Source organism: Saimiri boliviensis, chromosome 1, assembly GCF_048565385.1.
Source record: "Saimiri boliviensis isolate mSaiBol1 chromosome 1, mSaiBol1.pri, whole genome shotgun sequence".
NCBI classification, from domain to species: domain Eukaryota; kingdom Metazoa; phylum Chordata; class Mammalia; order Primates; family Cebidae; genus Saimiri; species Saimiri boliviensis.
The window spans coordinates 199,110,731-199,134,584 of NC_133449.1; the positions used below are offsets into that span (position 1 = coordinate 199,110,731).

At 35.4% G+C, this 23,854-nt stretch overlaps 1 protein-coding gene across 1 annotated transcript in view; it reads right to left on the minus strand.

Moving 5' to 3' along the window:
• Window positions 1–23,854, minus strand: part of WDR36 (WD repeat domain 36) — a 40,793-nt gene that overhangs the window by 15,777 nt on the left and 1,162 nt on the right. The window contains exons 2-16 of the mRNA XM_039471020.2: window positions 22,098–22,125; window positions 19,537–19,637; window positions 17,909–18,026; window positions 16,335–16,467; window positions 13,373–13,427; window positions 11,543–11,675; window positions 11,105–11,280; window positions 10,663–10,783; window positions 9,865–9,930; window positions 9,101–9,187; window positions 7,850–7,995; window positions 6,446–6,560; window positions 5,794–5,959; window positions 5,469–5,577; window positions 3,617–3,696 (exon numbers count right to left, since the gene is read on the minus strand). Coding sequence (XP_039326954.2) covers window positions 3,617–3,696; window positions 5,469–5,577; window positions 5,794–5,959; window positions 6,446–6,560; window positions 7,850–7,995; window positions 9,101–9,187; window positions 9,865–9,930; window positions 10,663–10,783; window positions 11,105–11,280; window positions 11,543–11,675; window positions 13,373–13,427; window positions 16,335–16,467; window positions 17,909–18,026; window positions 19,537–19,637; window positions 22,098–22,125 — 1,634 coding nt within the window. The remainder of the gene's footprint in view (window positions 1–3,616; window positions 3,697–5,468; window positions 5,578–5,793; window positions 5,960–6,445; window positions 6,561–7,849; window positions 7,996–9,100; window positions 9,188–9,864; window positions 9,931–10,662; window positions 10,784–11,104; window positions 11,281–11,542; window positions 11,676–13,372; window positions 13,428–16,334; window positions 16,468–17,908; window positions 18,027–19,536; window positions 19,638–22,097; window positions 22,126–23,854) is intronic.

Consider the following 23,854-nt stretch of genomic DNA (forward strand, 5'->3'; position numbering starts at 1 on the left):
CTGGAGACGGATGTTGCAGTGAGCTGAGATTGCAACACTGCACTCCAGCCTGGGCAACAGAACAAGACTTTGTCTCGGAAAAAAAAAAAAAATTCAATCTGAACTTCTGTTAGATCAAAAACAACCAGACATAAAAGGTGGTGGTAAAGGAACGATAATTTCAGAGATATAAAATTTCAACTGTTTCTCTGAGAATTTTACAAACATAAAAAATGTTTCAGCACTTAAAAAAAAACTTCATAGGAAAGTTTAATACCTACGCAATTTGTTTAAAATAGGCACAATTCCAGATGGATATCCCTGTATGTTAATACACTCAAGGGTTTACTCATAGACAGCTTCACTTTCCAGGCTATGTAACATGTTTTCATTATTCAAATTATGTAACTGAAAGAAAAACTAGGAATCTCCATAGGTTGAATTATGTTTTTTAAAAAAGAGGGAAATTAAGGCCAGGTGCGGTGGCTCAAGCCTGTAATCCCAGCACTTTGGGAGGCCAAGGCGGGTGGATCACGAGGTCGAGAGATCGAGACCATCCTGGTCAACATGGTGAAACCCCGTCTCTACTAAAAAATACAAAAAAACTAGCTGGGCGTGGTGGCGTGTGCCTGTAATCCCAGCTACTCAGGAGGTTGAGGCAGGAGAATTGCCTGAGCCCAGGAGGCGGAGGTTGCGGTGAGCCGAGATCGCGCCATTGCACTCCAGCCTGGGTAACAAGAGCGAAACTCCGTCTCAAAAAAAAAAAAAAAAAAATAAAGAGGGAAATTAAAAAAAAACCCAAGTTACCCACGGTTGTATAATAAAACACTAACCTTAACTTTATTATCTTCCACATCAAGAAAATCAGTTCATTCTTAAAACAAGACACAGTCTGAGCCAAGGCGATAACATAACAACAGTTCTGCCAGGCGTGGTGGCTCAAGCCTGTAATCCCAGCACTTTGGGAGGCTGAGGCGGGTGGATCACAAGGTCAAGAGATCGAGACCATTCCGGTCAACATGGTGAAACCCCGTCTCTACTAAAAATACAAAAAATTAGCTGGGCATGGTGGCGCGTGCCTGTAATCCCAGCTATTGAGGAGGCTGAGGCAGGAGAATTGCCTGAACCCAGGAGGCGGAGGTTGCAGTGAGCCGAGATCGTGCCATTGCACTCCAGCCTGGGTAACAAGAGTGAAACTCCATCTCAAAAAAAAATAAAAATAAAAATAAATAAACATAACAACAGTTCTTTCTCCTGTGCTTATTTTGCCATTTATAAACTAAGTTGCCTTGGGCAAATCACTTAACTTTTCTAAAAGCCTCCACTTCATCATTTTTGAAATGGGACTAATAACAGTAATAGTACCTACAACCTCTTAGGATATGAAAAATAAAAGCACTCACAGTGCCTAGCAGCATATCGTAAATGTTAGCTTAGTTGCAATTAAGCAGCAGCAGTTGTTTGATAGTTATTCAAGCTCTCTCATTTGGTCCACTTCAAATTTTAACTGAAACTATTTTTTTAAATAAAAATATGCTTTTTCCAATCAATGTTCATTTTATTACATTTTCTTTTAATAATTCGATGTGGTCACTTCTTGCTCTTGTGCTACACCCAGCTTCATGTCTCTCTATTCGCTTACAATGGCCTATGCTCACCTAAAAATAAGATACTAGAGTTGAAAATTTATCAGATTTTGATCTTTTCAACTTTTTACTGATATAAGAAATTCAGCAAAAGGCTAATGCTGAATCAAAAGTTAGTGGCTTTGAATGCTACTTTCAGATCCTAATTTTTCTATTTCGAAGATGAATTAACCACTTAAAAAAAACCTGCCGATTTATTACTACTGAATAATCTATCTCTCCCACTAATATTAACTAAAACTATTAAAAAAGAAAATGAAAAAGGCACTATGCCAACTCTACTATTTATATAACTTTCTTACTTTACAACAACTCAAATTAGTTAACATTAACTTTTAGAAAATAGCAAAAGCCCAAGAAGTGACAGACCACTAATATTTCTAATAGTGTCTTTAACAAAATGTTTAATTAAAGAAATACCAACTTTAGGTGAACCTTCTAAAACCAAAGGAGGATACAGTCAATAAATTATATTTTGATTTACTCTATTTTAAGTGAAAGAGACACACCTGTGCACAAAGATCCCTAGTTATTAGAGCTGGACCCACTAGCAACAATCCTTAGCAGTGCTTACTACAAATCCACTGTATACTCAAGATAGGTAGGTATGCCTCAGGCTTGTTTCAAACTTGAAGGGAACTGAGGACATCAGGGTTTTTCCTTCCTAAAGGTCAAATTGTTTTCATGTATGAGCTTATCCAATTCCTGAGTAGGAAGAGGAAGTGAACAGAGCTTAATTTAGGAAAATTTTAGATTAAAAAGTACCACCTTCCTTCTGATTTTTCTCATCTATCTTTTTTTAATGGTATGGTACTGTTAAATTAGATGTTTTGCTATTCCCATAATTCTTCCTTTCTTCATACTCATCTAGGCAATCCTATGTTAAATGATATGATTTTAAATGGTATCTACACCTACATAATTTTTAACGACAAACCCCACACACATTCTGTATGTCTCTTCTGTTTATACCATTTACAGATTTGGTTGTTTTCTCTTTAAAGTGCTAGAATAGGAGCAAATTTCAACCCATGAAATAGATTTCTGAACATCTGTTAGGTTTTACCCAAATCTAAAGACACATATTTTTACTACTTTTAAGATATAGTTTGAATGTCCCCTCTAAAACTCATGTTTAAACTTAATCCACAATGTGACAGTACTGAGGGGGAGGGCCTTTAAGAGGTGACTGGATCATGAGGACTCTGTCCTCATTAATGGATTAACCCATTCATAGATTAATGGATTATCATGAAAGGGAAACTGGTGGCTTTATAAGAAAAGGAAGACAGACTTGAGCCATTACATTATCACGCTGAGTGACAGTCCCAAGGTGGTATGGGGTATCACCCTTACTAATGTGATACCCCATACTACCTTGGAACTATTCAGAGTCTCCACCAGCAAGAAGGCTCTCACCAGCTATGGCCTCTTGACTTGGGGCTTTTCAATCTCCCAAACTGTAAGAAACAAACTCCTTTTCTTTAGAAATAACAGGGTTTCAATATTCCAAGCAACAGAAAATGCACTAAGACTATCTAAAATGCCTTCTTTTAAGAATTATGTTAGAGTACCACAAGAGATATAATATACAAAAAGGAAAAGTTAGCGTTTTTTACTTTCTAACTAAATTCAGCATGAACTAAAAAAACTCAAAATAGAAGTTTGTCATCCTTAAGTCTGAGCTTTATCAAAAAGGCCAAATGAGCTTTCCTAAGGTTTAGACAACTTGCTTCTGTATCTCAATTCTGCAGGATTAGAAAACCTAAGAGAGATTTCACTTTTCTATTATCTTTCATGACACTACTACCTGCTGTTTAGTTATCATTAAAAACACTCCAAGGACACAATATAGTCATGTCAGAAAAATCTCCAAATATAGTCACACTGGAAAAGCATATAATCTATTAACTACTGGTAAAAGTCACATGTGAAGAAAATAACTTAGAAATCTTTTTATAAAGGTTAGGGATTTAGAAATACAAACTTACCATCCAGAAGGAAGGTCCCAAGTCCTAACAGAGCAATCCATTGCAGCGCTTATTAACCAACGACCATCAGGACTAAAAGCCTTTAAATTAAGAAAATATAATATACATATATATTTAAAATATATATGGATATATTTATATGTATGCATGTATGTATATAAAGTTAACACCTTAAAGAATGCAATAAATGAAAAGATAATGCAGGCTTCATAAAAAAATTAATTTGAGTAACATTCAGGCTGTCTTATTTCATATAAAAGAAAATACCACTTCCTAAATACCACTGATACGGAATTTGGATAAAGATTAGGCTTTTAAATGAATTACTAAAAGTTAAAAAAATAAAGTGTATTGCATTAATTTTCAAACCATAATTTTCCATTTATTTACAGACAATATGTTTATGTGTGTGATTGAGTCTATTTTTCTTGAAGCTTATGTTAAACATATTCTTTTCTCTTTTAATAAAGCTTTATTTCTAAACATAAGCCATAATAATCAGATTTTTTCAAAACAAATTTAAATAAACTACTTATGCCACCCATTATCTTTTCTAGCTATAAAAATGGATAAATAATAGATCTCTTTGCCTGCAGTACCTAAGGGTCGTCAGGCACAAATTAGAGCACATGTGAAAAATGACCCAAAAAGAAAAACTTTAAGGCTTGTAGTTGTAGCATATTGTTCATCCAGCAGTTTAAATTAGTGGGTGATACTGGAATATGCAAATATTATCAGGCTGCAGTAATATAACGGGAACTCAAATCTCAAGTTACAAATAGATCAACTTACAGAAGGATGGTACAGATAGCAAAGCATGGGAAAGAATGACTCTGAGAGGTAAAGTCATGTTATAAATTCTCAGATTTAACTAAAAGAAGTAACTTATTACTGAACAGGGAAACTCTAGATATACAAGTTGACAGTAAGGTTTGAAAAAGAAAGAAAAAGGAAGAGCAAGTTGACACAGATGTTTTCAAAATTGCCATTTCAGCACAACCAACTCCCATCCTCATTTCACAGATGCTGTCAAAACAAATTCTGTTGATGTGTAATTCTGCCAGCCTCTGATCTGCAGAACACAATGTCCTGACCAGGATTTTTTTCCTTCAATTCTTAAGGAAAGAAGTAAATTCTGATTTTTTGGTGTGAAAACTAGTAACTGTAGCTGTTGGGTTTGTCACTAAGTATTAGGGTTTTATTTTTATTTTACTTTTTCCATTTTCAAGCAAATCAAAGTATCTGCAATTGATGAAAAATAGTAACATAGACTTAATATGGTCCTCGAATGACAAATTTATTTTAAAAGTTCTTTTGAATAAAACATGCTTTTTAAACTACTTTACTTCTTACCATATCATATATCCCACTATAGGAACATAATAGTAAACTTAAACACATTTTTATTAATTAAATCCTTTCAGAATTAACATACATAAACTCCAGAAATAGCACTAAGCTAAAATAAACCAGATACCAAATATTCCAAGCAAACGGTCTTTTACTATTAATTCATTCCATACATAGTAAAACAGAAATAAGTTCTCGCAGCTTATTTTAATATTAAGTTAAAAATGACATAAACCAATGGATCATTCATATCTATAGTATACTCTGGCCTTGTTTAATGAAAAAAAGATGAGCTCTAAAACTTACACTTCAATTTGATGGCATCAACTCCCTGAAAAGTATTAAACTTTTAATTTAAAACTTTCTTTAAAAATCTTTGAAAAATGGCCTGCAAATTAAAATTGATAACCACCTCATATAATGATTTTAAGGCTATTAAAGGATAACACACCCAAACAGAAGTAGAAATAAGTTGAGTTTTATCAGCTAGAGTTTGTTTTACCATGTCATTTATTTGGCCTTGGTGTCCAGAAAACTCTCTGACAATCTTCCTAGTTTCTATGTCCACAACACTAATGGAGAAGTCATCCAAGGCGAGTCCCAGAATGCCACTAGTAAGATAAATACACCAGTTTTAGTAAATAAAAAACCCTTGAACTAAAGTCTTATATCCACTTGAATTTTGTTAAATCAAAAACACTTAGGTGAAAATTAAGCCAAATGCCGTTCTTTATTAAATACTCTGATTTTTCTCATTTGGTAAATTGTGACTTTAAAACTTTTACCAAAAGAATCAAAGAGAAAATCCATTATCATTAAAAGTTTACCTGTCTCTATGAAGCAACATGATATTTGGAGATGAACTGAGGCCCATAGAATGGATTAAACTTTTGCTTTTAAAGTTCCAGAATTTGAGTAATCCTTCACTACCAGTTGTAACTGTCAACTGGTTTAATCCATCCACTGAAACACCTCTAATAGATCCCTTGTGAGCTGTAAGGTACATGTCAAAAGAAAAAAAGAAATCAGAATTGGCAGTGTCTCTCTGAACAATACACATAGTGATTCCTTAATTCAAATACATAAGCTGCCACTTAAATATCCTTGAACAATTTTGAAATTAATCTGAATTTCAGGGGGGTAAGGAGAAGAATCTTAATTATTAACACTGAGTAAAAAAAAAACAGAAATCAGGTTGGTATCACATAGGTTTGAACATTTTGTTAAAATTTTCTGCTTAAAGCAAAAGAGAAAAAAAAATTAATCTGCCTAATATCCACATAACTCTTAGGTACCCATGACTTTTCTCTTTCAACATGGTCCTTTTGATACAACTGCAGTATCTGCCGTATAGGGTTGATTGATAACCCATCTTAAACTTTAGCAAAATGCCCAGGACTTAAAGATTATAAATGCAAGCTATCATTACTAGTCTTGTATTTATCTATATTAATTTAAAAAAAGGAAAAAATTCTGTACCTTGATCCTTGCCGAAACTTCCTCGATGTATACCAGACTGCATGTTATATACATCTACAGTTCCTGATGAGAGGCCAATTACAGCAAAGTTTCCACAAGAAGTTATATCCACTGCCTTTAAGGAGAAAACAAACAAACAAACAAACAAAAAACCCCATAAATGACAAAGAAAATAACATTTTATTGCACTTTATGCTTGCCAGAGTATTTTTTTTAATCTACTACTTGTTCCTTTTTATTTAAAAAAAAAGCACGATAAATACATTCTTTCATTAGTTTTCTTAGACATAAAGTAATTATATTTGGGTGTATAAGAATATATGCTAGATTCTATCTCCACTCTTTTAAAAGTATCAAGAATTATTAACTAAGAAAACAAAACATAACTAAGGTTAACTCAATTTAAATGTACAAAGTCCGGAGAACTACATACGGGACTAGCCTTCAATTTTTATTTTATTAACAAGGCTAAAGTCAAAACATTCCATTGCCTAATTTCTTTTTGTCTTGCCTTTATTATCTGCTTCCGTGGCTGTCATCAAACCATAAACATACCATTAGTTAGAATGCCCAAGCAAAAGCCCAAAATATTTTAATTATGACATTTTAGGAAGGGAATATATAAGACACACTACAGGGGGAACATTTGGTTTATAAGCAAGTTCTACTATAAACCCATTTTACTACTTAAAATAACAATAGTGTATCAATATATTTTTTTCTGTATTTCAGTGGAGGTAACAAGATCATTCAATGGAGAAAGAATGGTCTTGTGAACAAATTGTGCTGAGACAACTGGATATCCACATGCAAAAACATGAATTTGGATCCCTATATCATACCATACACAAAAATCAATTCAGAGAGAATAAACCCAAATATAAGAGCTAAAACCAGGAAGCTCTTATCAGTCACAGGAGCAAATCTTCGTGTCCTTCTGCTACACATTGCTTTTTCAAAAAGCATAAGCAATATAAGAATAAACTGAACTTCATCAAAACTCAAAACTTTTAGTTAAAAATGATACCAAAAAGAAAATGAAATGATAGCCTACAGAATGGAAGAAAACATTTGTAATTCAAATATCTGATAAGGGACTTGTATTGAGAATATATAAAGAGATATTACAAGTTAATTATTTTTAAATATTTCTCAAAAAAGACATACAAATGGTCTATAACCACATGAAAAGATGTTCATTCTTCATGTCAGTAGGGAAATAGAAATCAGAACCACAATGAGATAATACCTCACACCCAATTTCAAATAAATGTCTGTAACTTGGAAAGCTTAATGTTAAACTATGTTTTTTCAACTAATATTATGAGGAGAAACCTTGAGTACAACAAGATTTCCATAGGAAAGCTTTAAAGCGAAAATATCCTTATAAACAAGCTCACTTACTGTTGCAGTTATGTCATCTTTCTTCAATTCTTTTGGCTTGAGAAAGTAAGCACCTATTGTAGATTTTTGGTAATTCCACGTTGAGCAAGATAGCTTACCTTGATGGCAAGCAATGATACCATCCCAGTCACTCTCACGAGCTTCCTCTAAAACATAATAAAAATCATAAATCAAATTACTTTTCATTCTGTTATTCATCTATTACTTATTAAGCATCTAATATTTCAGGTTATCATCAGACACTAGGGATACAATGGTAAACTAAACAGGTACTACCTGATACTAATGTTTCCAATCTAACGAGAGGTTATTTTTTAAGACAAATTAAAAATGTGTGTATTTATGTGTTTTTAGTATACAACAAACTAATAAGAGATTTGAATTAGAAGAAATTGCAGTAAAATATGATAGTGTCTTATAAAACCACTCAGGAGATTTGGGGAAAATAAATGTCTCTCTGGATAGAGTGGTAGAACAAGTAGAAATTACCTGGGGTGGGGGGATAACATGCACAAGAAAAAAAAATGAATAAAACTGAGGACAGCAAGTAAGTGTAATATCTTTTGGGAGGAATGGGAGTCGGGGAAGGCAATCAGGACCACACTACCAAAGGTCTCGAAAGTCATGTTAAGGAGATGAGATTCCACTCTAAAGGTGTAAGAAGCCACTAAAAAATTTTAAGCGTGTAATGTGATTTAGATGTGTTTTTAGAAATATCACTCAAGCTCTAAGAAAAGTCAGAAAGGTGGTCTTAGTAATAACCTTCAAATAGAAATAGTGCCTACACAGTAATTTCCCATGATAGATTTCAGGCAACAAACCCATTATCTACATTTTTCTTAAAATCACTTCATTGAAAGAAGCACTGGTGAAATGACATAGCATACTAAATCCTGATATTCTTAGATCTTAATTAGTCAGAGCTCCATGTTCTCATACTTTGCTGTTCCAGTTCTTTTTGCATTAGTGACTTTCATTATACTAGGCATATGACAGAATAAAAAGAAAGGCTATAAAATCAAATATTAGTAATAGCTATTATGAAGAGCAAAGCCTGAGGTTAATAGATAATAAGTTCACATTTAAAAGAACTCATTTTAGTCTTCACACAAGATCAGCATGTACCTGAGTTACTTTCTGAATGCTTATTAATATCTGTAAAAGCATTTATTAAAACAGAAAATAAAATAGCACACAGTAGGAGACAATGACAAAGGAGAACGTCTTGAAATACACTATGAAGTTACTTACCTGCTGCAAACTTTGTGATGGGTGGAAGTCTCACTGACATAGTATTCTGAAGTCCTTTACGTTTGACTCTCTTTTTATTTATTAATCCTGGGGTTGGAGGCAAGGGGGACACAGAAAGCTATGAATCCTTCTTAATAAAAAAAAAAAAGAAGTATGTAAAAGAAAAGCTATCGTCATATAACTATAAAGTTCAAGATATTCCCATTTAAGTCAGAAACAAAACAGATGTTACTACCACTGTTATTTTTTAATTCTAAGAGAAATTACTTTAGATATTGATTAAAAAATAATCTTAAATTTCATCTGAAAGTATATACATAAATGAATAGTAAAGATAGTCACTTAAAAATTAGTAATAAAACTGAAAAAGATTTTCTTGTTTAATAAACAAAATCTTTCAAAGGCTGATAACCATGGGAAGGGAAGGAGAATAAAATGATTGCTTTGAAGCAAAAAAATTGGACACTGCTTACTTTGATGCTTTCTCTAAGCTACCTTCCATTTAAAAACCTGTGCACTCTAGAGACAGCTCAAGAGAGGCCATCAACATCTTTTGGGTGGCAATAGTATGTTTTTACCACCCAAGATGTCTAACTTTTTCCAATAACCTCATAGCAGAACTTCAACCACTTCTTATGGTTTACGTTTATCTATTTCATCCAAGAAAAGAGAAAATTATTAATGAAGCTTTCTCCAGTTGTCTCATAGAATGTTGAAATGTTTCTTTTGTGACCAGCTTATTTTCTGTCTTGCAAAGGACCTACCATGTCCCAAACTCTTATTGAATTTTTCATGTACCGTGGAAAATGACCGAAGAGTTCCATCTTGACCTGTTGACATACACAGAAAATCTCTAATCAAGTTTCATCAAAACAATGGACTATATGAATCACAAATTTTATAAAATTCAATTTGAAAAACCTGAAGTTACAGTTTGGGACACTTTAAAGGGAAAGCCAGATTGCAACTACATTAAAACACTCAACTTTTTTTTTTTTCTTGAGATGGCGTTTTGCTCTTGTCGCCAGGCTGGAGTGTAACGGCGCGATGCTGGCTCACCGCAACCTCTGCCTCCTGGGTTCAGGCAATTCTCCTGCCTCAGCCTCCCTGGTATCTGGGATTACAGGTATATGCCACCATGTCTGGCTAATATTTTCTATTTTTAGTCGAGACGGGGTTTCTCAATGTTTGTCAGGCTGGTCTTGAACTCCCAACCTCAGGTGATCCACCCACCTCAGCCTCCCAAAGGGCTGAGATTACAGGGGTGAGCCACCATGCCTGGCCTAAAATACTCAACTTTGTATAGAATGGCATTTAGTGAGAATAAAGGATAAAATGAAAATGAGATACTAGTAATTTTCAGCAGACTAACAGAATTTTTAGAATCTGACCATTCTGTCTCTGAGGATTAGTAAACAGAAGGACACATTAAGTACAGATAATAACTTTAAGTCACTCAAAGAGATATGCAAATCTAAATATTTGTAAATACCAAACCTAATAGGGCACCCAAATCTCAACACTTGCTAAAAAAAAACTAATAGTATGAAGCAGAAGCTCACTTGCGCTTAGAATCTGTTGTCCATTCTGTCCATAGTATCTGATAGTGGTAAGAGGAGCACTATGACCCATTCTGAATCTCAAAAGTCGGCCGTCACCTGTAGGACCATCAAATATCCATATCTGCCAAGAAATAAAAAAGTAAAGTTTTTATCTGCAAGCAGTCAAATCACCCCCTACATACATCAACTGGCATTGTGTAGTGCTTGCTAAGCCACTGACCCTGGAAGTATAAGGGGGAGGGTGGGTATTGTGGGAGAAATTAAACTGTAATTCTTTCCTGCTTCACTGCAATCATGTCACCTACTGTGCTTTTTCTTTCACCTATACCAATACCTCCTTCCGCATTCATCTTCTAGGTTGAAAGCTGATACATTAAAGCAAGCTTGTAATAACCAAAAGGGTAAGTCAGATGAGCCAGGAAGATAACAATCATCATAATACCCTGAGAGCATTGTCACCGCCATTTGTGACAAGAAGTGGCTCTCTATGGAGAAATGTCAGTCCGGCAATTGCTGTAGAGTGTGCATTTCTCATTTGATTGATTAATTTTTTGTCCTCTAGATCCCAGAGTCCAATATGGCCACATGGGCTTCCAGCTGCCATTACAGGATGACCATCTGTTATTAAAATAAAATACATTAAGAAAAATACTTATAGATCCTCCCAAAATAAACAAGAATTCTTCTCTCTTCCCTTTTATTCCATAAAGTGAGAAAAAAACTATATACCAATTATTTATTCAAATTTCTTTGCCTCCTTTTACCCCGGTATTCATTCACTCCTATTAGATTAAGCTACCAGACAAAAAAAATTTCTGAATTTTAAGGTAATGAATTTTAAGTTTCCTTAACTCTTATCAATAAGTATGTTAAAAGTTACCTGTGCGAAATGAAATTGAAGTAATGGGTCCCCAGTCTTGACGAAACTTCATTAACGTTTCATTAAATTTAATGTTGTGAATGATAACTTGACCTGACATAAGACCAATAGCAACAACATCCACAGCTGGTGCCTAAAAATTGAATTATTCAAACTTTTATTTTGTTTTCTTAAACAAAATAGCTTTAATAATCCTTATGCATCATTTCTTAGGTGTTATCAAAAGAAATAATAAGTATTTTCCTAAACGTGGCAGAAAAACTCAACGAGTATTACTAATCTGGCATACTTTTTTATTCAGCATAGAAGTATTTGGAAATTATTTTTCCAAATTACTTCCCAGCTTCGATTCTTCCAGTCAACATCCCATCCCCATCCCCAAAACCTAGCTGGTAAGATTTTGATAAGAAAACAGCCACAACAGAAAAGAAAGCTATGTATAAAATCAGTACAGATCACTGGATTGGATGGAAACAGAAAAAGGAGACAACTCTTAGAAAACATACAAGGCCTGTGACATGCATGGCAATGTGTAACCAATTACAGAGGAAGTGAAAAATTGTTTACTCAAGAAAGTAGAAAAACTTACAAAACAGGGGAGAAGGCAAAAAAATGTATTACAATGAGCCTATTCCAGTTCTAATATTCTACGGTTATTACGGTCTATACTGTAATATAAATCTTACACACAGGCTCTATTATGAATTTCTTTACTTTAGCAAAGATCAATGTCAATATCCTTATAGACTGGAATCAGGCTACACATTTTATTAATTTGTCATCAAGTGTCTACTATGCATCAGACTCTGTGTAGAAACTGGAGATACTGAAACAAATAATCCCTTGTCTTCAAACGACCTAATCCTCCGATATTTATGGAGTCTTCTGGATAGGCAAAAGTGGAGCTACATTGATGTCAGTAAGAGAAGATAAGGAATACATATAAATTGGGCAAGTATAGAAAGTGGATGCTAAGAAAAATAAGTGTATACTGGCTACATATGTGGCCAATAGAAACACAAGATTCAATACAGGCATGCATTCATTTATTTATACATATTTTGCAGAGTCATTTAAAAAAGTAGTTCTTTCTTTCTTTTTTTTTTTTTTTTGAGACGGAGTTTCGCTCTTGTTACCCAGGCTGGAGTGCAATGGCGCGATCTCGGCTCACTGCAACCTCCGCCTCCTGGGCTCAGGCAATTCTCCTGCCTCAGCCTCCTAAGTAGCTGGGATTACAGGCACGCACCACCATGCCCAGCTAACTTTTTGTATTTTTAGTAGAGATGGGGTTTCACCTTGTTGACCAGGATGGTCTCGATCTCTTGACCTCGTGATCCACCCGCCTCGGCCTCCCAAAGTGCTGGGATTACAGGCTTGAGCCACCGCGCCCGGCCTAAAAAAGTAGTTATTTCTTAAATAGTCCATCATCGAATCAAACATTAGGATTTTGGCTCCAATTATTTCAGACCATAAATCTCAACATCTTGACAAATTTATCTGCATGACTTACAATATCCCTTGCATTGCTGAATACTCATTACCAGTCTACACAAGACACTGGACTATATATCTCCACAAAATGATTAGTAAAGAAGGATCCATGGGTTTAAAGTCAAACTATAAGCAGATTCCAAAATTGTTATTGGCGAAGGCATTATTACTTGTTTAAACTACATTTCCAAAACACTATTTCTTCAGGGTAACAATTTTAAAGGTAAACTAAGCTATATATTGTTTTGTCTTTACATCTAAAATTATGATTGATTCTTGAAACTAAAAGATTTTCCTATTAACTTTGTTTCCTCTTCGATTTAACAGAAAAATACTAACCTGCTGAAGAGCTGTCACTCCAACTTTCCATCCTGGAAATGTATACAGAAGTTTACTACAAGAAGAAAAATAGTTGAAAGCTTTTTTTTTTGGAGGAAAACAAAATCAGCTACACATTTAAAAAATGAAATAATAATAGGTGATATTTATTAATTTCTAACTCTTCTACACAGTATTCTGATAATTAAGCTAACGTCACAAGGTTAGTAATATCATCCAAATTCTAGATCTCAAACTACTATGCTATGCCACCTCTTTAAGAAATTAAATGTCCAGGCCGGGCGCGGTGGCTCAAGCCTGTAATCCCAGCACTTTGGGAGGCCAAGGCGGGTGGATCACGAGGTCGAGAGTTCGAGACCATCCTGGTCGACATGGTGAAACCCTGTCTCTACTAAAAACACACAAAAAAAATTAGCTGGGCATGGTGGTGCGTGCCTGTAATCCCAGCTACTCAGGAGGCTGAGGCAGGAGAATTGCCTGAACCCAGGAGGCGGAGGTTGCGGTGAGCCGAGATTGCGCCATTGCGCTCCAGCCTGGGTAATGAGCGAAACTCAGTCTCAAACAAAAAAAAAAAAAAAAGAAATTAAATGTCCAAAGTGGGAAAAAAAAAATGTATGAGTGATAAACCATTTCATATTACAGACAACAATTTAAAAAAATTTAGGACTGCAAAAAGATCGTCATGAAAGGGACTAACATATTTTAACAACAATATTCTATGTATGTTATATGACTGTTACATGACAATAGTAATGCTGCTCTTGATTTCAGAAGCAAGCCATGAATGATAAATAACACATCCATGGAACAAACAGAAGTATCTGAAATCATAACAATTGTCATTAAAGTATTAAATCACATATTAAATTGTGTAAATGGGCACAGATTAGTTTACTGAATACAATGGCTATTTAAAGTACAGTAAAGAATGTACATATCAAATAAAGAACTAAAGAAAATAACCGTAAGGGCAAAGACAGCATTTCAGTCACCATCCCTGAACCTAGCACAAAGCAGGCAGTCAATGGTACTTGTTAAATTGAAACGAAGCACTGATTTAAAACATTATACCTTTTTTTTTTTTTTGAGATGGAGTTTCGCTCTTGTTACCCAGGCTGGAGTGCAATGGCACGATCTTGGCTCACCGCAACCTCCGCCTCCTGGGTTCAGGCAATTCTCCTGCCTCAACCTCCAGAGTAGCTGGGATTACAGGCATGCGTCACCATGCCCAGCTAACTTTTTGTATTTTTAGTAGAGACGGGGTTTCACCATGTTGACCAGAATGGTCTCGATCTCTTGACCTCATGATCCACCCGTCTCAGCCTCCCAAAGTGCTGGGATTACAGGTTTGAGCCACCGCGCCCGGCAAAACATTATACCTTTAATAATCTTATTTTCTCTTCTGAATTTATAAAGACTTTGGAAAAAACAATTTGGATGGTCAAATATTTTTATTTGCTTTTTTAAATGCTACACAAAGAAGTCTGAGCTGCCACCTTTTTTTTTACTGATAAATGTTTAATTAATGGGTAGAAGTATTCAAAATAATTTATCCAGCCCTCCAGCTATATTATAGTAGATATTCACCATATCTATGGGAAATGATGAAAATACTTTCAACCCTGAAAATCATTTCTAAATGCTAGCACTAAATTATCATTGATTTACTTTTCCATCTTTTACCTTCATATTTGGAAAATTTTCATGTATGGAAAACTAGAAGCTCCCCAAGAATAATCTCATAATTATTATTTTCTGACAGATCTCATATTATTAGAGCCTTCTGTATAGCAATTCTTTACAGTTGTTAGGCCAACAGTACATACTTTTCAATGAGCATTTATGAAGTTGTCTAACGTGTCAGGATCACATGCCAGCTTTCACATAAGTGATGCCACCAGCAACAACTCCAAAAGCAAGCATATAGTTGTATAGCTCAGTATCCCTGGGTGATTGGTTCCAGGTCTTCCCAACCTCTCTGCTGATACCAAAGTTAAGAGATGCTCAAGTCCCTTACATAAAATGCATATAATCATCACACATTTATGCATATACTTTAATCTCTAGCTTACTCAAAAAACCTAATACTGTGTAAAATTATGTAAATAGCTGTTAAGCTGTACTATTTTAAAATATGATTTTTTTTTTTTTTGAGACGGAGTTTCGCTCTTGTTACCCAGGCTGGAGTGCAATGGCACGATCTCGGCTCACCGCAACCTCCGCCTCCTGGGTTCAAGCAATTCTCCTGCCTCAGCCTCCTGAGTAGCTGGGATTACAGGCACACACCACCATGCCCAGCTAATTTTTTCTATTTTTAGTAGAGACAGGGTTTCACCGTGTTGACCAGGATGGTCTCGATCTCTTGACCTCGTGATCCACCCGCCTCAGCCTCCCAAAGTGCTGGGATTACAGGCTTGAGCCACCGCGCCCGGCTAAAATGTGATTTTTATTGTTGTATTATTATTTATTTTTTCTTGAATATTTTTGATCCAAAGTTGGTTGACTCCTCTGATACAGAGGACCAACTGTATTTATAGACAATCCTCCAAATAAATAAACAACTGCAGGAGAAATGAGACTTAAGTATGTATCAGGAAGTAATAGATAATGATAAGGGGACAACTATATTATTTTCTTTTTTTTTTTTTTGAGACGGAGTTTCGCTCTTGTTACCCAGGCTGGAGTGCAATGGCGCGATCTCGGCTCACTGCAACCTCCGCCTCCTGGGTTCAGGCAATTCTCCTGCCTCAGCCTCCGGAGTAGCTGGGATTACAGGCACGCACCACTATGCCCAGCTAATTTTTTGTATTTTTAGTAGAGACGGGGTTTCACCATGTTGACCAGGATGGTCTCGATCTCCTGACCTCATGATCCACCCACCTCGGCCTCCCAAAGTGCTGGGATTACAAGTTTGAGCCACCGCGCCTGGCCAACTATATTATTTTCTAACTAAAATACTTACTTGGATTTTACATTCCACAATTGCAGGCTTCCTTGTTCACTGCCCAGAAGTATTTTATTCAAGTAGGTACTTGGATGCAAAATTGCAGAAATTTTAAATACTGTTTTATCAAAAGTCAATTGCAGGTATTCTTCTACAAAAGTGAAAGTTATAATTATTTTTTATAAAATAGTTTAAAATGTTTTATATAACCATATATTTATTGCTTAAAAGTCTATCATATCAAAGATTCATATGCTAAAATAAACCACAGAATCAGATACTAATCTATAAACATTCCTTGAGAAAATAAATGAAGGGCAACTTGTAAATGTAATTTAGACTGTGAAAAATTTTCTACAACTTCTAATAAAAATACTATTAAAAGTTTCATTCACTTTTGAATTACTTTACAGAAAAGGATAATAAAGTTTAAAAAAAGATCAGCATTAATGTTTCTATAACTTGATCCACAAGCAGGAGTGAATATTCCAAGTGAAGTGCTTATACTTAGCTTTTCCAGGGAATAAAGACCCAACTATATGGCAAGTTTGATGGGCCACTCAAAATATGCCAAAAATAAAAGGCACATCTCAGTGAAACTAGTAAGAATACTAGTTTTGTCACACATTTCCACAAAGGAACCTCTAATAAAGGAAAAGAAAAAAACTTACAACCCTGTGGAGTGTGGGGTGGCATAACCAGTGGTGACTTGCTCTAAGACCAAAAAATTCTCTGAAGTCTTTTGTTATATTCAAAATTTCTATGTTTGAATTTTTCTTTTTACTTTACAGTTCCTCCAGAATTAAAACAATGTTTCACTAAATTTTCCAATAAATTTGCATATCAAAGAAGGTATTTTATTGAGGAAAGGTGTAGATATTCTAGGAATAAATGCTTCGTGTTTAAAGATACATAATCCCATAAACGTAGCCACTGTCTAAGACAGGCGTCCCCAAACTTTTTACACATGGGGCCAGTTCACTGTCCCTCAGACCACTGGAGGGCCACCACATACTGTGCTCCTCTCACTGACCACCAATGAAAGAGGTGCCCCTTCCTGAAGTGTGGCGAGGGGCCGGATAAATGGCCTCAGGGGGCTGCATGCAGCCCGCGGGCCGTAGTTTGGGGACGCCTGGTCTAAGACTATCACAGTTGAAAGAAACTGATTCATATCCCTAGGAAACGATGTATATTTTCTTTCTGATTATAAGATCAAGTTTACTATTAAAGTCTCCTTTACTAAAAGTTGAAATACAAACCAAGAATTATTCAGGTATGAAAATACATCAATATTCACTCCATAGGGAAAACAATATAACAAATCATTTTGTAATAATATATTATAACAAAATAGCAATGGAAAATATATTCGTTGAGGTAAGCACATCCAACAATTTATAAGTACTTAACTTGCTAAAGTTGTTTATCTCTTTCTTACCTAGAACTTTTTTTCTTATACATGTTAAAGATTTTTATTTTTATTTTTTTACTATTTACAGGCCAAACCTCTGGCACAGATATTGACACAGATTTTAAATGTTAACTAAACACATACTACCCTAAGATAAAGCAAACAAATTGTTAACTCTTACCTTCTGAATATATGTGCCAAATAATAAGAATGCTGTCAGTATCAACAGAGATAATGTGGTCTCCAAAGGGTTGCAAGAGATGGATTTCTGCCTTATGACCCTTAAAGGTATACACTATCTATAACATCAAAGTTTAAAAGAATTTCATATTACTCAGTCATTATGTCATATTGTTCATATTATCCCAAAAACATGCCAATCCTGAGATGCTTCTGTTAAGAAATGTTGCCCAACTCTTGATTATTCAAGGTTAGGATGAACACATAAATATCAAGGAACCAGGCGTGTTCATCTGCTCCCTCAGCCAGTTCAACAAGAAGGTAAACTGTTCATTAAGAACAAAGAAATGAGACCTCTGAGGCTCAGCCTTCCAACTCAGGTTAGAGAGGAGGCATGCATACAGACCTAGGTCCCTCACCCAATTCAATCAGTGCAACTACATATATCCTAGTGAGATGGTATGTTCCAGAAGGCTGATCTCTATATACTCCATAATCAACTGGCCGTCAGATGAGTTACGAAAGGGGGATTCAGGGTCTTCTTCCCCATACCTCTCTGCTTTAACAGAGTCCCTTATCGTAGCTGATCCTTCCAAAAGTATAGCCCTTTCTCCATGGTTTCAGTCCTCACCAGATTCCAATAAAACTGTTTCTTCTCTGTGGCACTTTGGCATTAGGGGTGGTAACAACTTCCTACAGTTGATAGTGTCTGATGCCTCCCCACCCCTACTTTGTTCCACTAACCCTGACCATACCTGTGCATATAGGTCCTTTATTAAAGTCTCTGCATTTGAACCACATATAGGATATACATATAAGATAAAGTCTCCTCATGTGAATCACATATATCTCCCTGAGAAAACTATAAACAATACAAAAATGAACATTTTTCCCAAGTCTACAAATCTGAACACCTTCTATTAAAAGAACTCCACAGGTAAGTTACCTTCCTCTGCCACAGACAGTGATGATAAAAGACTGTGAGAACCACCTCACTCCAAGTCCCTGACAAGTACAGTGATATTATCGTTTGGGTTTCTTTGTATCCCCATTCCTACTTTTCCTTTCATTCTAGACCATTAAAGCCAGGTCATCTCTCGAGCTAGTTGTTCCAGGACAAATTCAGAAAACTGGTAGATTTAGACCCAAAAAGCTCTTTTCTTAGCAGTGGAGAAAACACAGAATGTAGCATTCTCTAAATAGGGAACAAGCATCTGGTTTTTAGAAAAAGAGTTATGAGCTAAGTTATGCATAGTGAATAACCAATCCACATAAAGTGCTAGTAAAATATTCCCAGGAAAGCATTAAAAAAAAAAAAAAAAACACTTAATAATACACATTATGTCCTATCTCAACAAATACACAGAACAAAAAACCCTTGAGATGGGGACTGGGCATAAAAAATTTTAAAGAAGGTGTCCAAGTAATTCTGATACTCATCTCTGACAAAGAAACTGAGTAAAGCACCAGTTTTAAGTAAGCCTTTTCTGAAAATTTATCTTCCTCCAGAAAACTGAATATACATTAGAAATAAAAGAATACTGTATATTTCCAGAGTGTGCCCTTCACTATCATAACAAATAACTACTGACTGCAAAAGACAAACAAGTTAAGTTTAGTGATACAAACCTCTTTATTACGGGCAAATGCAGAGAAAACATTTCCATACGCAGCAAAGACTAATCTGCCATCAGCTGCCATGCAGCAGATATCCTGTGGAACAGAATTACCTAGGAGAAAATACAAAATGAAAGAAACAAGAATTTTTAAGATGTTAAAGAGAAACCTCAAGTATACATATAACATTTTTCATGGCTATAAGTTAAAAGTATTTATAAAGATCAAAGTTGAGAATCAGAGTATAAAATGTTGACTAAAATATTTTATCTATCTAGAAGTAACTATGAAACTAAGGATAGGAAATCACCTTGTTCTTCCCTAAGAGAACAAAGGTCTAGGATTTGCAGAAATAAAAACATAATCTTAGAGAAATGAAAAGAAGCTTTTTGAGGTTATTTGGAAAAAAACTGTCATTTGATACATAAAGCTCTGACAGACAGTCATCCAGTCTTCATGTGAACACCTGTTTTTTCTTTTTTTTTGAGAGATGTCTCGTTGTGCCACCCAGGCTGGAGTGCAGTTGTGCAATCTAGGCACGCTCCAACATCTGCCTCCTGAGTTCAAGTGATTCTCCTGCCTCAGCCTCTCAAGTAGCTAGGATTACCAGTGTGTACCACCACGGTCGGCTAATTTTTGCATTTTTAGTAGAAGCAGGGTTTTGCCATGTTAGACAGGCTGGTCTTGAACTCCTGACCTCAGGTGATCTGCCCGCCTTGGCCTTCCAAAGTGCTGGGATTACAGGCATGAACCACCATGCTTGGCCCATGTGAACATGTGATTATCTTCTGGAACATCAAGTTCACTAATAACTCCAGAAAAATTTTAAAAGTAACTCAAAACCTGGATCTCTAACTCTACCCTTTGGACCAATCCAAAAATATTCCATATGGTATTCTATATGTCCACTCCTAAAACATTTAAAGACAATATTGTTTCTAGTCTTCACCAGGTAAATATGCCTATCAGTCGAGCACTTCTCACGTGACATGTGATTCTTCTCTCATTATCTTGGTCATACTGACCTTTTCATTTCCTCTTTTTGAGGCGTGAGGTTTAGAAGACAGAGGATTGTTGTATTTTTCATGCTGTAAATTCCATTATTAGGATTTGTTTGCATAATCCTGTTTCTATAGGTTTATCATTCACTTTTGTATTCAATTTAAGTTCCAATGCCTTTCTTCTGCCTTCCAATCTATTATTAAAATATAAGTTTAATAGACATACACATTACAGTCCTTGTAGGTCTTTTCTGTTTCTCTCACAAGGACCATATTTAATGGTAAAGTTAATATCTCTTGGCCCTGAGAAATCCTTTATCCTATTAGATAGTTAAATAAAAAAAACAAAACAAAAAAAAAAAAAAACAAAAAAAAGCCAGTGTGATGGCTCAAGCCTGTAATCCCAGTACTCTGGGAGGTTGAGATGGGCAGACCACCTGAGGTCAGGATTTCGAGACCAGCCTGACCAGCATGGAGAATCCCCATCTCTACTAAAAATACAAAATTAGCTGGGCATAGAGGCGCATGCCTGTAATCCCAGCTACTCAGGAGGCCGAGGCAGGAGAATCACTTAAACTTGGGAGGTGGAGGTCGTGGTGAGCCAAGATCATGCCACTACACTCCCACCTGGGCCAGAAGAGCTAAACTCCATCTCAAAATCAAAACAAAACAAAACTCTTCCACTGAAAAAACATACCGGAATGTGAGAAAAGGGAAAACTTTTCCTTACAGAAGGAATAATGGCAAAAGAAAATCACTTCAGGCCAACAATGCTTTATCTGAAATACTTGAGATCAGAAGGGTTTCAGATTTCAGAGTGTTTTGGATTTTGGACTATTTGCATGACCAGGTGAACATTATTAATCTGAAAATCTGAAATCAGAAATGTTCCAATGAACATTTCCCTTTGAACATCATGTTAGTTTTCAAAAAGTTTCAGACTTTGGAGCATTTTGGGTTTCAAGTTTTTAGATTAAGGATAATCAACATGTATTTGGCAACCATCATACTAATAACTGTTAAGTATCATCATAAAATGCTAAAAGCAGAGATGATAACTTTGAAGAGTAGTAGGATATTTACATAGTCCCAGTGCATATTACCAAAGGATACTTATTGATAACCAAGGCCAAAACATTAACTTTAAAATGGAGCCTCCTAACCAATGACTGCCATGAATAGAACTAACCAACAGCATGTGCCTTCCGATACAATTCACTGTGATTCCTGCCAAAGGGTACAACCTGAATCTAATCCTGAAGAAATGTCAAAAAATCTCAAACTGAAGGACATTCTAAATGAGCCTGTACTCTTCAAAAATGTCAATGCGTCAATATGATGAACCACAAAGAAAGTCTAAAGAACAGTTTCAGATTAAAAAAGATAAAAGACATGTAACAACTGAAAGCAAAACATGATTCTATCCTGGTATCCTTTTTTGTTTCTGATATGTAAGTTTATCAGATATACATGTTACCCTGGCTTGCTTATATGTTCTGTAAATCTCAAATTTACGTCAAAATAAAAAAAATTTTTAGATATGCATAAATTCAGAATAAAGTCTATACTTACTTACTGCAACCAGACTCAGTTTCTGAACCTGTTTAAAAAAAAAAAAGGTTAAATTTTCATTAACAAACACAATCATAATAACCTAACACCTGAAGATAAAGATACAACCTCATTAAGTATATTTGCTATGCTGTCCTTCATAAGAAAGACACTTACTGATCCTAATTTTTATCATTAGAAAAGTTTAGATTTTCAACTATATTTCACCAGGAGTGGTGATGGAAAGGGTAGGCATAAGTTTTCTATAATGAGCCAAGTATTAAATATTTTAGGCTTTGCAGGCCATGCATGTGGTCTGTTGCAACTACTCACTTCTGCCACTGTAGCATGAAAACAGCCATACACAATACATAAATAATGTGCATGGGTGTATTAAACTTTTATCCATACATACTGACATTTGATTTTCACAAAGTTTGCATGTCATGAAATATCCTTCTCCTCACCCCCAGCCTGACCCTGCTAACATTTAAACACGTCAAAATCATTCAGAACTCCTGGGTCATACAAAAACAAGCAGTGGGCTAGAGTGGCTTGCAGACTCTAATTTGCTGACTCAGTCAAGGCTACTGATCCAATTGTATGACCCTAGAAAAATAAGCTCCCTGTGCCTCAAATTTTTCATCTGTAAAACAGGAATTTATTTACTTTATGGGACTGTTAAAAGGATTCAATGAGTAAATTTGTGTAAAACAGAATGGGTCAGTCATATAGTAATTGCTCAATACATCATAGCTGCTACCATCACTACCACCACCTATTCACAACTTGTCTAGTTTCCCCTGTAGAAGCAGCTACTCTGTGGGACTGTAGGAAGTCTGACTGAGGACAGCTTATATAGCCACAGTCATGGGACAGAGCACTTGTAGACCCAATTAGTGACTTAGGTTCATTAGTACCATTGTTTTGTTTTGTTTTTTTCACTCCCAAGTATTTTCAGTTTCAGAGGTCATAGCCCAATGCGTTGGCTAGTCTGAGCAGTGTACAGTCTGGGTAAAGAGCATTTGCATGCCATGATGTTACGAATGTATCATCAGTGTTAGAACTAGAGGAGACCTTAAAAGCCATCTTTATTGTGACTAAATGTCAATGCACTGTAAGTAAATTGCTAACTTTGTAAAATGTGCAAATATGTAACTCTCCTAACCAAAGGGTTTCTTTGGAAGTAGAATAAAGGGAAAAACACATGTGTTTGTGTGTAACACAGTGTCAGCAAAGACACTGTACCAAAGACAAGATTTTAAAAGCTCTTTGAGAGAAACTTAGAAAAAATACATTTCCAAGAAGAAAACATAATCAGCAAAAGTTAGCAAGCAAGGACCAAGTGCAGAGAATGATAATACTGCTCTCACAGGATTAATGGTATGCTTCTAACCCACCCTGTCTCCCTTACCAACCCAGACTGAGAAACCCAACTGCTCTTGACCTCAGTTAAGCCCTCACTTTCCTCTTCCACTAACTCAACTGGTTCCCAACTCCCAGCTTTTCTTGCTAATAATCCATTTGATAGTCACAATCCTCCGAAAGAGACAACTCTACAACATGTTTTCCATAAAAGAAAGTACTTAACACTATTACCATTCTCATCACCAAGGTTCGGGCTCTCACAGAGCTTACATTGTTTTGGAGAAGAAAAAAGAAATTAGTAAACAAGAGACACTATTACAATGATTGATAAGCTCTTAAAGGCAAAAAAAATCATCATTGACAAGTAACAATTTTTCTGAAATTTACTTCTGTTTTTTTTTTTTTTTTTT